This window comes from Culex quinquefasciatus, chromosome 2 (assembly GCF_015732765.1).
Source record: "Culex quinquefasciatus strain JHB chromosome 2, VPISU_Cqui_1.0_pri_paternal, whole genome shotgun sequence".
Lineage (NCBI taxonomy): Eukaryota > Metazoa > Arthropoda > Insecta > Diptera > Culicidae > Culex > Culex quinquefasciatus.
The window spans coordinates 120,233,712-120,252,091 of NC_051862.1; the positions used below are offsets into that span (position 1 = coordinate 120,233,712).

Consider the following 18,380-nt stretch of genomic DNA (forward strand, 5'->3'; position numbering starts at 1 on the left):
TGCTTGGAGTTGGGCGATTTTTGGGAAGGTTAAAAATCTAGGATACGCTCTAAGCAAGCGTTGCAAGCGAAACTTTAAAATCAAATTGTTTGCATACTGGGTCGATGAATAAAAAAATGTAAGAAGGATTTATTCTCCATAAATTAAAACCTTGTTTTTCCCATTAACTTCAATGTTTTTCCAACACAACAGTTAGTTTAAAGAGCAACCGCTTTTATGCTCCTTTAAACCTAATTGTCACATGACCTAATTCACTTCCCTCAAATCGCTGTATCATCCCAAGTTTACTCACTTAATTTGTCCCGCTTTCCCCACGGCAAACTCCTCGAAGCTAAATGAAGTTATTTCCCGCCGCCTACTACGACTAAGACACCCTTCCTCCCAGCCTGCTACGACCATATCAGATTGCTAAACTTTCGATCCATCAAAGGAATCAACGTTGGTCAACTCATCTCCCGTTCGTTTCTTCCACCCAAACCGCCAACCAACCCTTCCGCTCGAGGGACCCAACTTTATCGAAACATCCCCAGCAAAGTTGACGCGGGCGGCTGGGCGGAAAATAGAGTCATCGCAGTGTCGGAACTTCTTTCCGGTGGGACGACCGACGTCGAAAAAGTGGATTAGTTTAATAGCACTCTCGGTTTTTTTTATTTTTTTGCTGGAAGGTCGGCCGGCGATTTCGGAGGGTGCTTATCGAATTTGGAATTCTTTGCATGGCCTGCTGCGGACGGCGGATTCGACCAGCTGACAAAGTGATTGAAAGTTGGAACAAAGTTGGTCCAGCCAGAGCGTGGCTTGCTCCGTTGGCAGTAAATTTTGGTCTTAATTGAGTCGGGGTTTTTTCTTCGTGTGGGGTGGGGCCTTTTGAAGGAGTTTCCACTTGGACGAAACTTTAAGACGTCTGGTAAATAAATAATTTGTTTGATTTGCGCTACCTTTAACCCGCTCCCGGGGCTGGCCGTGCCCAGCACACTGGAAAATCATTATAAATTAATTAATTTGTGCAGCGTGGCTCCGACTTTAATTCAATTTATTATTTACTTTCCATATCAAGTTTTTAATTAAATTTACAGCATTCGGATGCCGGGGTCTGACGTGCGTCAGGAACGAATTCTGACACTCTCGAGTTGCTCGACTCCTCCTCCCCCGGTGGCGTGACGATGTCTGATCTTGCCAGGCACACTCTCCAAGGAGCAACAACAACAACGGTTGTAGGTAATATTCAAGAAATGCTAATCCAATACGAAGCCAACTCAACACAGCTGGTGAAGTAACGCTCGAGAAGAGACACCCGGCCACGTTCCTCCCGAAGCTCGAAACTATTTCTTCAGAAGATTCCGAGACTTTCCCACTCCCCCTCAAAAAGCGCTGAGCTTACGTTTCTCTCGCCAAGCTTTAAATTAAATTAAATTTATGGTGCGGCACATAAATATAAATTTTAAAATGTGTGTGTGTGTGCCTGTGTTGCCTTCACCGTACAACTGACATCGAAAATATGAAATTCTTGGAATACGCATCGCTTGCACTTTTCCCATGACTCCCATGTCTGCACACTTCTTGGAGTTCAGCAGGTACCAACCAGCCATCATCATACCAGAAAGTGCATCTTTAGCTGACCTCACCGTTACTGACTCTACTCCAGCAGAGTGTGGTTCATGAACGCAAACGATGGCTTCCCAGGGAATCGAATGATCTTGAGCTCGCAGAGAGCGATGTGTAATTATACATTTTATATTGCCGAACACCGAACGGACTTGACGAAGAGAGGTCGTTAACGGATACTGACCGACCATGGAGGACGGGGCACTCTTGAGCTTGAGATGCTGCGGAACTTCTTGAGAAAGATGCAGAGGTGGGTTGACTGTAAACAGGGTTTTACTACAAGTTGCAATATGCTTGGAATGCAGACTGCAAAAAGGTAAAGTGAGTTTCAATTTATTTTGAACTCCAGTTGTTGAATCATGTCTCAAACATTTTTTAAGCTCTTTGCTCAAAACTTTTCAAAGCATATAATCACAATTGCCTACCACATCGATTTTAAATGCGAGTCATATCTTTAAAGACATAATACATCATTTGTGTTAGACAAAGCTTATGAAAGTGTACATTATTCCCAGAATATTGTGAAGCACATGTTTCACCTTCAGATTACATTTTCCATCTTAATCTCACATACTGAATACCCCTTCCCCCTCACGTGACTAATCCGCCTGGAACAACCCCTCACTCCAGCATGAGAAGAGAAAATATTTTCGAACAGCATCATAATTGCAAAACAAATTGCATCACGCTGTGCGAAGCCATTCATGTTGTTGTCCGGGGCAGTAGCAATATCTTGTCACATGGATCCGATCCGGACACTCTTACGTGCTTGCGGGGATGATGTTTGGGCTGGAAGCTTTTCCAGCCGGATAGGCTGGAAATCTTGGGATTTTCCTGTCTGATGGAAAGAGAGTGGATTTATTGAGGCTTTTTTTTCGTTGCGAAGTTTTCTGGTCACACTCCAAGAGCTGAGTCGAGCGAAAATAACATTGTTGTTGGAAAACTCTTGAGACTGTTTTCGTTCGATGTTTTCCTGTTGAATAACCAGACTCAGTAATTGGATGCAAAAAGAAAGGGAGCCAAGAAGTTTGCAATAAGACGTTTCGTAATGTTGAAGAGTCGATGAGCGACCAGACGTGCATTAGCTTTCAAGAGCAAGTGTCATTATTGGGATGTTCTATTGAGTGCTAATGCACGTCTGGTTGTATTTTATATGATTCAAGTTATTGCAATTTGAGCTCGCAAGCTCACGAGCTAAAAATGTTTAGAGTAGGATCTGCAACTAAGCCAGCTTTCAAAACTCAATCAATCATCGAGCTTTTTTTGCGGATGACTTCGCTCATAACCTGACCTGCATCTTCAAACTCAAATCAGTCTACTTCCCGGCTTCCTAGAATCCCCGACAAAGTACTTACCCACCCTCCTACGCCCAGTTTTGCGTATCAACCTTTGTCCAGCCAACTCTCTCTAGCTCGCAAGAAAAGCCAAAGTAATTACAGTTTGAAACCCGGCCCACAAATCATTGCTCACCGTCACCGCCAGACCACCGGAATGGACCTTCGGGTCAGCACTTTTCTCCAACTTGGCTGCAAGAAGTTTTCCGGGAAATTTCTGCCGATGACGTCCGTTCGCCAGACCTGTTGCTAATGAGTCAAGACTTATAGATTTCCCTCCTCTCTCTCTTCCCCACTCTCTAATTACAGAAAAATGCAAAAATCCATTAGGCATGGAGTCCGGTGCGATCAACGATTCGCAGATAACGGCCAGCTCGGCGCACGACATCGGCAACGTCGGACCTCAGCACGCCCGGTAAGTTGATGAACTCTTAATCCCCGTCTCCAGCGCATAATTCCTAGCTGGATCTTCCGCGGTTGCACCGCGCTTTTCCGGTTCATTTTTCAATCCTCTCGAGAACGGATCCGAGCAAGCTGCTCGGAAGGTGTCGAAGCAACCTTTCCTTTTCCCGCCTCTTTGTTGAAAGAAACCCTAGACTACTCGGATGTGGTCGGGTTGCTGCGGGATAACAAATCCACATTATCCTCATCAGGATAACAAATTGCTCTCATTTAGAGTGAAAAATCACTCCGTATAGGTGGTACCTGCTAGAAGGTGCTGCAGCGCAGAGTTTTCAAACGCCTGCTGCGCTTTTGTGCGCTTTTCCTCCTCGCTTTGGCAGTGTGTGTTTTTGTTTCCGACACACCCAAGATTGAGAACACCGTAGGAGGCTGGTGGAGCAGGACTACATCATGGGAATTAGAGTTTTTAGCCGATTTCGTTTGGGTTATGCGGAGGAAACAACTCTGAGTAGGTTGGTTCAGAGCTCTGTTGAGTAGAACACTGTTGAGTCGTAGAAATGAAAAGAAGTACAGAATCACCCGCAAAAGGCAAACACAGATAAATAGTAACGCCATGTCTTGGCTTGAAATCTACCGTAAAAGGGTCTTTATTCGATATTTTGAGATTTTGAGCGTTTTGGCTCTTTTGAGCAATCGAACTTATCTTTAAAATCCAGCTAATCTATGTTGTACTGAAAAGCTATACTTAGCTTGGGTATCGCAATCTAGCTTTTTAGCCACTGAACCCGTTTTAGCAAAAAGTTCTGACTTATGAGCTGTCGAGCTCTACTGAGCAGTTGATCTCTCCTGATCTTTTGAACTACCCTAAGTCAATGAAAGCTATTGAGCTCTTATGAGCTTTTGAGCTCTTTAAGAGTAATGGGCTCTCATGAGCCAAGGAGCTCTTATAAGCTGACGAGTTCTTCTGAAATATTGAGCACTTTAGAGTTATTCATCTGTCCTCATGAGCTATTGTGCTCGTCTGAGCCATTGAGCTCTTTTAAGCTTGTGCTCCTAAGCTGTTGAGCTCTCCTGATCTGTTGAGCTCTCTTGAGCCAATAAGTTCTATAAGAAAATACAACTTTCTCTTTTTGCTCTTCTAAGATTTTGAGCTCTTATGAGCTGTTGAGCTCTTATAGGCTCTTAAGCTCTTATAAGGTAACGAGCTCTACAGAAATATTGAGCTCTTTAAGGTTATTCAATTCTAAGGAGTTTTTGAGCTCTCTAGAGCCATTGGGCTCTTTTGAGCTGTTGAGCTGTTGAGCTCTCTTGAGCTTGAGCTTGCTTTATTTTATAAAATACATCTTTTGCTGCTGAGCTTTTCAGCTTTTATGAGCTATTGGGCTCTCGTAGGTTTTTAAGCTCTTGTGAGCTAACGGGCTATCCAAAAATATTGAGCTCTTTAGAGTTATTCAGTTCTGACGAGTTATTTAGCTCTCCCGAGGCATTGAGCTCTTTTGAGCTATTGCGCTAATCTGTTGATCTTGTAAGCTCTCCTGAGCCAATGATTTCTTCTAGAAAAAAAATTCAATTGGCTTATCTAAGCTTTATAGCTCTTAAGAGCGCCTAAGAACTCTAATGAGCTCCTAAGCGCTCTTGTGAGCTATTATAGGTTTTTAAGTTATTAGGCCGTTGCAAATATTGTTCAAAGTTTATGTCGCCCCCCTTTCAAAATCGGTTCGAAAAATCAGGGGGCAAAAATTTTTTTTCAAGAAACTTCAAAATTTTAATGGAAATAGAAGTCTGACCAACTGAAAACAATAAGAAATGCATTTTCCAGCGTTTAAATTCATATTTGGATCGATCAAAAAACAATTCTCTTTAATACTTTGATATCTTTAAAACTAACGATTGCAAAACAACTGAGCAGGTGTAAAATGCACTTTAAAATACTTTTTGCATTACAATGTTGCAATAATGGCTTTTAATTTCAATTTTTATTTTTTTTGTCTCCCCCCCCCCCCCCTCGACACCGACCAAATCGAGAGACATAAACTTCAAAAAATATTTGCAACGGCCTTATAAGCTAACGAGCTATTGAGAAGTCCTGCTCTTCTAGAATATACATCTGTCTCAGTTTGCTCATTTAAGCTTTGGAGCTCTTAAGAGCTCTTGCGATCTCCTATGAGCTATTGGGCTTTTGTCAGCTTTAAGCTCTTGTAAGCTCCAAAAAAATGAGCTCTTCAGAGTTATTCAGTACTTACGAGCAATTGAGCTCTCCTGAGCTATTGAGCGCTCTTAGTCTTTTGAGCTTCACTGATTTTTGAGCTCCCCTGATCTTTTGAGCTCTCCTGAACTATTAATTAAGCTTCTTTAAGTTTCCAAGCTGTTGTGAGCTGACGAGCTCAATCACGGTCTTTTTCCAAATATCGAGCTCTTTAATGCTACCACGAAGATCTCATGAACTACACCTAAAATTCAGAGTCGAGATAATCGTTCTCTCAAAATTTATTGAGGGCTCAGTGCCAAAATCGATAGAATAATGGTACCAACTCACACCATCATAACAAATGAGTTCATTCGTTAGTTGAATCAATAAATCTCCAACAAGTGTCATACATCGACTTCTGACTTCTCCTTGGTCACCAAGCTGTGGTGGCCGAGGCTGCTAAGTCATTGGATTGGTTTATCAATGGTCTCTGGTTCGATTCCCGTTGTAGACACTTTTGGTTTTTTGTTTGACGGATGATTTTTTTTTTTTGCAAATGAACCTCAAGAGAATAGTTCTATCGCCCATCTCGAGCTGTGTTCTCTGCGTCCGTGAATGGTACCACTATTCTCTCGACTCGAGACCATCATTCTCTCGGACTAGCGCTGCCAGTTTTGGGTGTATTCTGCTTTTTTTTAGTTATTGAGCTATTATGGGCTGATTGATTTTTTTTAGAAATTGAATAATTTAGCTGATCTAGGCGATCGAACTTTACAAACTATCGAGCCTCCCTGAACTGTTTAGGTCTCCTATCCAAAGACTTTTTCAAAATAAAACGTTAAGTTTCTTTGAGGTTTATAACTTTTTATTTTTGGGAAACTTGAGTTCTAGAGTTAATGCTATTGAGCTCAATCTTAATCTTTTGATCTTTTTGAACTTACCGGTTCTTACGAACAGTCAAGCTCCAACGAGCTATTGAGCTCTTTTGAGCTATGTAGCTCTCCGAAGTTGATGATCTCTTTTGAGCCGTTTGGCTATTTTAACTACTGAAATCATCTGAATTTTCGGACTCTTTTATGCTATCGAGTGGTTATCTAGTTATCAAGCTCTACTAAATTGTAATATTTTTGCTAAGAGCAAAATGTTGAAGGCCTTAGAATAAGCTGTAAACAAAATATGATAAACTTCTAAAATTTTAGTAGCGTTATTTTGTTTGTGTTATTGGTGATATGGAATGATAAAACTAAATAAAGTTATATTAGGTTCAGTTACCCAAGCTGAAAAGAATCATCAGCTACCTTCCTCGCAAAATGACATAAGGAATCACAAGCATAGAGAACAAACACCAGACAAAAAAAGGAAAGAGGGATGAACAGAAAAGAAAACTTATAAAAGCGAAAATCACACACCAACTCACACCTTCCCCCCCTCGCCAAGATTTCCACCGCCCTTAGTCCTGGCAACAATGGGGAGAAAATTATTTTCCATTTTCGCAAATGAGTAAGAAAACGACGTCTCCTGGTGATTTTTCCAACTTTCCACCACCACAAAACTCGACGACGACGTCATGCCTGCCTGCCGACGTTCCAAAAGGACTACAAAACGAATGGTGTTTTTTTTTCTTCGTTCTTTCAAAAGCTGAAAGAATTTCCCGCCCAAACGAAAACCGTGGTGTGAGTGTGTTGAAAATATTTTTCACAACCCTTCTCCCCTCCCCCCCCCCATGCTGACATTGAGTCAAAAGACGAGCGGGCTCGAGGAACAAGGAAAAACTTTACTTTCAAGTTCGCGAGAGCGCATCGCAACAGGCTGCGAAATGGTACCAGAACCTCCGCTCACATTCAGCAAATACAAATACCGGCAGCAGCCTGCGAGAACAACGAGTTTCGGAACAGCGAAATCCTTTTTCACCTCGCAGCAAGCCGTGAAATGGGAGCGCCTGAAGGAAAACTGTGAGGTGCGAAGAGGAGGATTTTGCAATGTTGGATTCGTATTGGGATTTTTTTTTTTCCAATTTCATTGTGAATTAAAATTTATATTTTTTATAAAATTATGGTAATGCATCGAGTGGCTTTTGTTTTTAATGTTATGACAAGCAAAGACAGGATAATAAATTTATTTTCGAAGTGAGACATGATGACAAAAAAAGAAACACTACCAATGTTGAACTGTTGTAATTTGTCGAACCAAAAAAGATTATCACAAACACTCTTCACATTGCCCAGTTCAGAACCTTAAACCAACAGTCATGGAAAAATCGAAGACCAGTTCCAATATCGTCACCAAGGATTCCATTTGGTTTCCATGGAAAAGCCTTGTTTTTCTCCAACTTCCGCTAGGGTGGTCCTTTTTCCAAACAATAAATTTAAAGAAAATCATCTTAATGTGTAAAATGTAACTGAATCAACTTCAAATTCCACAAAACAAGAACCACCCCCGGAGATGGCATTCGATTTGATCCTGTTGCAGCAAACTTCCGCCAGGCCGAGCAGAATCGAACGAGCCGAGCACGAAAAAAGAATAATATTTGGATACCCGGTCGTCGGAACATGGTTGGAACTCGACGACGGTTGGTTTGCCTTCCACTTCCGGCGAGTCATCGTGGCGTGTTCCGACGATCGATGGTTTTGCAAATGTGGCGGTGGCGGAAAATCGACCAGTGTTTTCTGGAAGAGAAAAATTGATTCCAACGAAATTTTCTACTTTGATTCACTCTAGTGTGCAAGTCATTGAGGGAGAGATTGCAGAAATGATTTATTTTTGGTCGGTTAAGACCTAAACTAACCTCAAAATTGAAAATCAAAAATGGAACGATTTCTCCCTTCAGTCGAAACAGAAAACATGAGAGTTCTGCTGTAAGTGGCGCAGAACTTTTGCTGTACTTTCCCCTCAAGTTGAAATGTAAGCATTATTGTTGCAAACAGATTTCTATGAATTCAGGTGCAAAATTTTGCTTTCCCAACTCAACGTCGAGTGTGCAAATCTCCTTGAGACGAAAGTTTAACCAACCTGCTTAGAGTTTTCTTGCTCAGGGTAATTGAAATTGATTGAATGTTGAAGTTTGAAGGTCGTCAAGTAGGCCAGGAAAGTGAGCTAGATTTACCTAACAAGGTGATTCAAAGTTTGAGCTGCACTACAGTCTGCAACCTCTCTCATAGCCTACTATGGCAATCTTTCAGCTAAATTGTTGCTTTTCACAAGCACACTTTTCCCGAACCCGTGGAAAAAGGTCAAACATTCATCACTTTGTCGCAAGTGCGCACACACAGCCCATGGAGTGTAAAATTTCACAGCCACCAGAGCCTCTCGAATGTACTCTCAATTTCACTTAGCGTCGGTACTTGGACGATGAAAAAAAAAGCCCGCCTCGTTCCCGAAAAGTGCCCCACCAAAGAAAGGCCATTTTTCATCAGTTTTTACGGACCAACCCCGACTCTTCACGGCACCGTTCCCGGTTTTTTTTGGGCACGGGTTCATAACTCTCCCGAAATCCCTCGATCCACCGCAAGAAGAACCGAGAGCACCGTACGCTCCCAACCGCCTCCCTTTGGTGTGTCCAAGGTGTTTTCCATTGGACCTGCAACAGGACTTGTAAGCGGGCTTTGTCCGGGGATGTTTCTAACACGCTTCAGCGGAGAGGGTGGCTCTTAAGTGACCGTGTTTTTGGAAGGATTTTTGAGCTGAAGACTTCTCAAAGACTTGGAATCTTTATTATAAAGATTTTAGATTGATAAACTTGTTTTGAAATAGTTTTTTTTCAAGATGTATAAAATCTCATTAGCGTTTCGGCTACAATACGATATCACCTAAGAAAAACGCAAATGTTCAGTGCCCTTAAAGATTGATGTAGTGAATTCGTATACTGACCACATAGAAAAATTTAACACTCTTTCAATACACTCAAACCCCGGTGGTTTGACACCAACTGTTGTCAAACAAACGGGGTCACTTTTTAGTTTGACACCCCTTTTACACGGAGTTCACACATACTGCCAAACGTTTGCTTTAATAGTGTGCGTAAAGTAGTTTGACTTTGATCAACCAACGGGGAACAAACTAAAAAAGTGTCAAACGAAAAAGTGACCAGCCACCGGGGGTTGAGTGTACTAACATACGAAGGATAAATAATTACTTACTTAATCACATTTAGCAAATAATTTATGATATAAACAGTTTGTCAAAACAAAGTGGGTCGATAAAAGTCTTATTTTGACAAGATTTTAATATTAATTTTTGCAATTCAGTCGTGAAATTATTTACTATTCCTGTCATTCTCAAACGACGAAAAACCATACTTTTTTGTACAAAACTAACAGAACCGAATAGTAAAACTTTACAAAATAAATTCTCAAAAGCTTTACTTAAGGGGTTACATACATGTAAATCGGCAAAAATGGCAAGGGTTGGTATTGGCACACACGCAAACTTTTTTTAAATTAGTTTTCAGGACTTTAACATAAACATTTTTAACTATTATCAACATAAATTTGAAGACATTTGGTTGCATCATTGCCGAGATATAGCTATTTGAAGTTAGCAGTTTCAAAAAACGAGTGCCACGATATCTCAACACTGCTTTGACCAAATCGGCTCAAAATTTTTGTGAAGACTAATTAAACCGGTCCCGTGTGCATGACGAAGGCCGATATTCAAAAAGTTTATTCAAAAAAAAGATAAAAATATTTTTGTTGTTTTCATATTAAAAATCGTTTGTTTTTTATATTTGGCGTCATCTATAAAGTACGTACGCTCCTAGGGGGGGAGGGGGGGTTACCGAAGGTGTGACAAGATGTGACGAAGGGGGGAGGGGTCGTTTGGGAGATTGTGACGTCACGCTAGGTTTTTTTTATGATTGCATAATATTGCATTACACAAATGTACACAATTAAATTAAATCCTCTTTTCTTAAAATTGTTTGCTTACTATTATTTAGAAGTACCGTCATCAGGGGTGATGTTGGGTCTTACAATTTTTTGCATTTTTGTATGACCCAAACTCACCCCCCAGACCCAATTTCACCCCTGATGACGGTATCACATTATAATTTATTATATAGTCAAATTTTTTTTCAGCTGGAACTCCAATATTTTGCAAATTCTTGCTTGATAAAAATAAATGCTAAATAGGGTCTTCATAAGAAAACTGCTATAAATGGTGAACTTATTAAATACAAAGCTGTGAAAAACAGTTTTCATGATTTTTTGCCTTCCTCACTGAGGTAAGGCTATAATCCTGCTCTAAAAATGAACTTTGTAAAAAAACGTCGTAGACCCACCTTCATGTATACATATCGACTCAGAATCGAAAACTGAACAAATGTCTGTGTGTATGTGTGTGTGTATGTGTGTGTGTATGTATGTATGTGACCAACAAACTAGCTCATGTTTCTCGGCACTGGCTGAACCGATTTGACCTGAACCTGTTGCATTCGACTTGGTTTAGGGTCCCATAGATCGAGTTTTATACAGATTGAAGTTTCGATAAGTAATTCAAAAGTTATGTATATAAATGTGTTTTCACATATATCCGGATCTCACATTACTGTATGTTAACTATGTCCGGGTCCATCATCCGACCCATCGTTGGTTAGGTTATCAAAAGACCTTTCCAACGAGTCCAAAATATTGAAGATCTGGCAACCCTGTCTCGAGATATGGCCCCTTAAGTGATATTGGTGTACTTTTTGGAAGCCGGATCTCACTTAAATGTATGTAAACTATGTCCGGATCCACCATCCGACCCATCGTTGGTTAGGTTATCAAAAGACCTTTCCAACGAGTCCAAAACATTGAAGATCTGGCAACCTTTTCTCGAGATATGGCCCCTTAAGTGATATTGGTGTACTTTTTGGAAGCCGGATCTCACTTAAATGTATGTAAACTATGTCCGGATCCACCATCCGACCCATCGTTAGTTAGATTATCGAAAAACCTTTCCAACGAGTCCAAAACATTGAAGATCTGGCAACCCTGTCTCGAGATATGGCCCCTTAAGTGATATTGGTGTACTTTTTGGAAGCCGGATCACTTAAATGTATGTAAACTATGTCCGGATCCAGCATCCGAACCATCGTTGGTTAGGTTATCAAAAGACTCTTCCAACGAGTCCAAAACATTGAAGATCTGGCAACCCTGTCTCGAGATATGGCCCCTTAAGTGATATTGGTGTACTTTTTGGAAGCCGGATCTCACATTACTGTATGTTAACTATGTCCGGGTCCATCATCCGACCCATCGTTGGTTAGGTTATCAAAAGACCTTTCCAACGAGTCCAAAACATTGAAGATCTGGCAACCCTGTCTCGAGATATGGCCCCTTAAGTGATATTGGTGTACTTTTTGGAAGTCGGATCTCACTTAAATGTATGTAAACTATGTCCGGATCCAGCATCCGAACCATCGTTGGTTAGGTTATCAAAAGACCTTTCCAACGTGTCCAAAACATTGAAGATCTGGCAACCCTGTCTCGAGATATGGCCGCTTAAGTGATATTGGTGTACTTTTTGGAAGCCGGATCTCACTTAAATGTATGTAAACTATGTCCGGATCCACCATCCGACCCATCGTTAGTTAGGTTATCGAAAAAACTTTCCAACGAGTCCAAAACATTGAAGATCTGGCAACCCTGTCTCGAGATATGGCCCATTAAGTGATATTGGTGTACTTTTTGGAAGCCGGATCTCACTTAAATGTATGTAAACTATGTCCGGATCCAGCATCCGAACCATCGTTGGTTAGGTTATCAAAAGACCTTTCCAACGAGTCCAAAACATTGAAGATCTGGCAACCCTGTCTCGAGATATGGCCCCTTAAGTGATATTGGTGTACTTTTTGGAAGCCGGATCTCACTTAAATGTATGTAAACTATGTCCGGATCCAGCATCCGAACCATCGTTGGTTAGGTTATCAAAAGACCTTTCCAACGAGTCCAAAACATTGAAGATCTGGCAACCCTGTCTCGAGATATGGCCCCTTAAGTGATATTGGTGTACTTTTTGGAAGCCGGATCTCACTTAAATGTATGTAAACTATGTCCGGATCCACCATCCGACCCATCGTTAGTTAGGTTATCGAAAAACCTTTCCAACGAGTCCAAAACATTGAAGATCTGGCAACCCTGTCTTGAGATATGGTGTACTTTTTATTCCGGATCTAATGAAATTTGTGTACAGCCAGTGTTGGTAATGAGTGAGGAAGGCTCCAACCACATAGGTGGATTAAGTAAGTTTTAATACTTGAATATACCAGGTCTTCTTATTTTTATAAGATACAAAAGTGCTTTTTGTATTTCGCAATGATTATTCTAAAACCAACTTAATCCACCTATGTGGTTGATGCCATCCTCACTTTTTACCAACAATGAGTAATATGAGTGGTTCGGACACATATTTCAGCTATTCTTTTTTATGTCCAGAAAAATAAGTACACAGATATAACTTAATCTGTCATAACTCGAGACAGGGTTGCCAGATTTTCAATTATGAGGACTCGTTGGAAAGGTCTTTTGATTATCTAACCAATGATGGGTCGGATGATGGTTCCGGACATCGTTTACATACATTTAAGTGAGATTCGGCTTCAAAAAAGTACATAAATATCACTTAAGTGATCATAACTTGAGACAGGGTTGACAGATTTTCAATTATGTGGACTCATTGGAAAGGTCTCTTGATTACCTAACCAACGATGGGGCGGATGATGGTTCGGGACATCGTTTACATACATTTAAGTGAGATCCGGCTTCAAAAAAGTACATAAATATCACTTAAATGGTCATAACTCGAGACAGGGTAGCCAGATCTTCAATTATGTGGACTTGTTGGAAAGGTCTCTTGGTTACCTAACCAACGATGGGTCGGATGATGGATCCGACAATCGTTTACATGCATTAAAGTGAGATCCGGCTTCAAAAAAGTGCATAAATATCACTTAAGTGGTCATAACTCGAGGCAGGGTTGCCAGATCTTCAATTATGTGGACTCGTTGGAAAGGTCTCTCGATTACCTAACTAATGATGGGTCGGATGATGGATCCGGACATCGTTTACATGCATTTAAGTGAGATCCGGCTTCAAAAAAGTACATAAATATCACTTAAGTGGTAATAACTCGAGACAGGGTTGCCAGATCTTCAATGTTGTGGACTCGTTGAAAAGGTCTCTCGATTATCTAACCAATGATGGGTCGGATGATGGATCCGGACATCGTTTACATGCATTTAAGTGAGATCCGGCTTCAAAAAAGTACATAAATATTACTTAAGTGGTCATAACTCGAGACAGGGTTGCCAGATCTTCGATGTTGTGGACTTGTTGGAAAGGTCTCTTGATTACCTAACCAACGATGGGTTGGATGATGGATCCGGACATCGTTTACATGCATATAATTGAGATCCGGATATTTGTGAAAACACATTTTTATACATAACTTTTGAACTACTTATCGAAACTTCAAACAATTCAATAGCGACGTATGGGACCCTAAACCGAGTGTGATGCGACTGACCTAAATCAGTTCAGCTAGTGCTGAGAAAACTGAGTAAGAATTTTGGTCACAGACATGCACAAAGACATTTGTTTAGTTTTCGATTCTGAGTCGATAGGTATACATGAAGGTGGGTCTACGACGTTTCTGAAAGAAGTTCATTTTCAGAGCAAGATTATAGCTTTACCTCAGGTGAGGAAGGCAAAACGTTTTTCGACTTTTTAGATAGTGCTTGTGAGTGACAATATCCTTAAATAATATTTTCGAAAAGTTCAGAAAATTTCCTAAAAATGTCGTTAAAGAAACATTGAAGATTGGACCTCTGGTTGCTGGGATACAGCGAATACAAGATTAACATTCAGGATAATTCAAGTTTTCAAACAGCCCCCGATTTTCTAATGCTAATGTCTTAGCAACTAAAGGTCCAATTTTTAATGTTAGAACATCAAAGATTTGTGTAATGTTGCATACTCTGGGTTTTTTTTTTATATTTTGAAATCAAGACTAACCTTCCAAAGTGTCATGTTTATGTTTTAAATAAACAAATTTAAAAACAGCTTAAAAAGGATTTGAAAACCTAAATTAAATCCTATAAATATCACCACGATTTGCAGCAATCAGAAAATGTGTTGTCTTTTGGTTTACAAATATCACAATATCTTGCATAAGAAATATAATTTCCAATAAGATCTTTGAATGATTAAGTTTTTTTTTTTGAATATTTCTTCATTATTCATTAACATTTGTGGCATTGACAAGCTTGAAAAACAACGTAGTTTTCATGTTGTGATTTTCTCCCTAAAACTTTTATTTAATATGTTTAGAAAAAAAAAAAACATTTCAAAATTCATGGACACCTGCGAGGACCCTTCCCTCCCCCTCCTCCATTACCCATAGTTTTTTTTTCTTTTTACATCGGACGGCTGGTAGCTTATGAAAAACGAGAGGCCATAAAAATCCGGGAGACTTTTTTTTCCGATGAAGTCCCCCCCACGCCATATCGACACAATCACCCATAGTGTGAGTGCAAGAGACGAAGAAGTAAAAAGAAAATTTCCTCCCTCTCGGTGTGGAAAACCCGGCCAAGTTTGGCTAAAATATTGCTGTAATATACGTCTTAAAGTTTGGCTTGTATTTCTGGTGAAGACTGGGAAGGGGGAATGCAAAACGTGGCCATAAAATGATGGAAGGTAACACATTCTTGACTGCAAAATGTATGAAGGGTGTTTTTTTCCCTTTGGTTCTTGGAATTGCTGTTCTTTTATGTTTTCCACAGGTAAGACGGGGAAACGGGAATAATGGTTTTATTTGAGTGAGCAAAATTCGTCTGCTGTAGAGGAGTTATCAATATTTAAAAAGGCTTGCGAAAGAGAGTCATGTAAATCGCTATTTGCCAAAGCGAAAAGGCGTTCCAAGGTGAATGAACCATTTTAGGGGGAAAGAGGGGAAAGACAATCTTCTTTTTCCACTTATCCTTGCAAGGAGGAAAGAGGGAGGAAGGTTACGTGGGTGTGGATGATAGCTCACGCAAATGGGCGGCCAAATAGCAGTGCCACGTGGCGCAGAACTCAACTTTTGAGAAGGGGTTTTGGCCAGGCCAGGTGAATTTATTGCTACTGCTTCTGTTGGCCCCCGGGCAAGTCGTTAGTGTGCCGGATTGTTTGAGCCGTATCGAAGGATTCTCGGGAAGGTAATTCGACGTTGTCATTTCATAAATTTATTGACTGTCTTTCACGAAAATATTGAGTTTGAAGTTGATTGGATTCCAACAAACTTGGCGCTAAATCAATATTGCGGGAGTGTTCAATCGTCTGTCTGTCGAGGCCACCATTACAATTGCAAATGTTGCGAAGATATATGAGTTTGTGTGAATTATACGAAGAAGTGAAGCTTTATCTATTCGTATAATCGAAATTTCGGATACTGCATACTTCGGATTATCGAGTCTGGACTGTATTTCAATTAAGGATGGTTCAAAATTTGATCATTTGAAGCAAATTGGAATACCAAACTCACATACTTTAAAGAAACAGTTAAAAAGTTAAACAAGCCCAACCAATAAAAGTTTCTCACACAATCTGCTCCAGTTTAATTGTTGCCGTGTTGGGCACACATTCCACCCACACGATCGGTCTCATTCACATTCTTTAAAAGCTGAACCCATTATTCTCCGTCACTTTGCCATCGAACCATTGCCCTGATAAGCAGCAGCAGCAGGTTCCAATGGTTTTCGCGGTCTGCGCGCTGCCAACAATGCGGTCCACAATTGGTCGGGAATTCTACCCAAATCGACGTCATTCTCGGAAATCTCGCAAGTTCAATCTTTGTGAATTGGCTCGGCGCGAACAGCGACTCCTTTCGCGTTCGGCTCCAATTATGGTGGTGACGCAAGGGGGTCGTCCTTTGACGATGCTTCCCGTCGCACAAAGGCTCCATCGACGTTCGGACCGCGCGAGTTTCATGTTGCTCCCAAAGAGTGTGGTTCCGAGGGCTCATAAAATTTTTATTGCCAGCGTTTTCTGCAGCAGCAGGATTTTTATTCTTTTTCCTTTTTTGCATGTACCAAAACCGTTTGAAACTTTGCATGCCGCATGCAACCGTTCAAGAATTTTGTGTTTGTTTTTTTCTGCTCTCGAAAAAGAAAAAAAAACAATCGGGAAAATCACATCCACTCTGGACGGTATGAAGGGGATCGCAGGGAAATATAGACATAAAAAAGTGCCATGCTCGCGATTGAGATTTCTGATCAATATGGTGCAGCACACGGCAACGTCGACGACGTTTTTTTGTTTTTGTTGAAGCAGGGAGAACGAAAAATTATTGTCGGGAGTAAAAGTTTTGATCCGTTCAACATTAATATCGGTGAATTTATTGCAAACTTTAGCTGGTGAGCACACTTGAAATTGAAAGAATGCAAGGGGTATTGGCTGCGAACACGAATGACTCAATAAAGCTTGCAATAAAGTCAGCCAGCAATTTTGAACACTTTTTTTGTGGTTTGTAATGAAACTCAGACTGTTCATTAAATCCATAATTATCGCTGAATTGTAAATCAGAGGCATTTGTTGAGATTTATTCAACATATTTAAACCAAACTATTTTAACCAAAAAAATCAACAAGTAATAAACCACTCATACCATATTGAATCTGCAAAAATTTATAACTGGCATTTGAGAATTTTTAATCAATACTAATGATTCGTAAAAAAATCAAACGACTCAAAATTTCCCATGACTGCGACAATAATCTTCGTTAATTTCGCTGTGAGCAATTCTCTACGAAATCGGTATTTTTTGTTAAATTTTAATTTTTGTTTTTTTTAATCCGACTGAAACTTTTTTGGTGCCTTCGATATGCCCAAAGAAGCCATTTTGCATCATTAGTTTGTCCATACAATTTTCCATACAAATTTGGCAGCTGTCCATTCAAAAATGAAAATGTGAAAATTCCAATATCTGTTTCTTTTGAAGGAATTTTTTGATCAATTTGGTGTCTTTGACAAAGTTGTAGGTATGGATATGGACTACACTGAAAAAAATGATACGCGGTAAAATTTTTTTTGGTGATTTTTTATTTAACTTTTTGTCACTATAACTTGATTTGCAAAAAAACACTTTTTTTTATATGTTTTAGAGGACAACTTTTCAGAAATTTCCAGATTGTGCAAAAAATCTTTTTTTTTTTTTTGAATCAATACTGAGTTTTTCAAAACATCGAAAAATTAGTCGCAAACATTTTTTAACGTCATTTTTCTATGTAAAATCAAATTTACAATCGAAAAGTACTTCAATGAAATTTTGATATAGTGCACCGTTTTCAAGTTAAATCCATTTTTAGGTGACTTTTTTGAAAATAGTCGCAATTTTTCATTTTTTTAAATTAGTGCACATGATTGCCCACCTTTGAAAAAATATTTTTGAAATGCTGAGAAAAATCTCTACATTTTGCATTTTTGAACTTTGTTGTTACGACCCTTAGTTGCTGAGATATTGCCATGCAAAGGTTGTTATAAGTCCCACCCAAACAACACATCATTTTCTAATGTCAGTACTCAGCAACTAATGGTCCGATTTTCAATGTTAAAATATGAAACATTAGTGAAATTTTCCGATCTTTTCGAAAAAAATATTTTCAAAATTTTTAAACCGAGAATAACATTTTAAAAGGGCGTAATATTGAATGTCTATCAAGTCTTGGTTTAAAAAATTTGAAAATATTTTTATTCGAATAGATCGAAAAATTTCACGAATGTTTCATATTTTAACATTGAAAATTGAACCATTAGTTGCTGAGATATCGACATTAGAAAATGATGTGTGGGACTTAGAAAACATAAATTTTCCTGTTTTTAAACCTTTGCATGGCAAAATCT

General features: G+C 39.7%; 1 protein-coding gene across 2 annotated transcripts in view; it reads left to right on the forward strand.

Annotated features, from left to right (window-relative positions):
• The window catches only part of LOC6043622 (discoidin domain-containing receptor tyrosine kinase B), a 473,878-nt gene that overhangs the window by 223,314 nt on the left and 232,184 nt on the right, over positions 1–18,380 (forward strand). For both annotated transcript variants that reach the window (XM_038257913.1, XM_038257914.1), the window contains exon 3: positions 3,246–3,351. In XM_038257913.1, the coding sequence (XP_038113841.1) occupies positions 3,246–3,351 (106 nt within the window). The remainder of the gene's footprint in view (positions 1–3,245; positions 3,352–18,380) is intronic.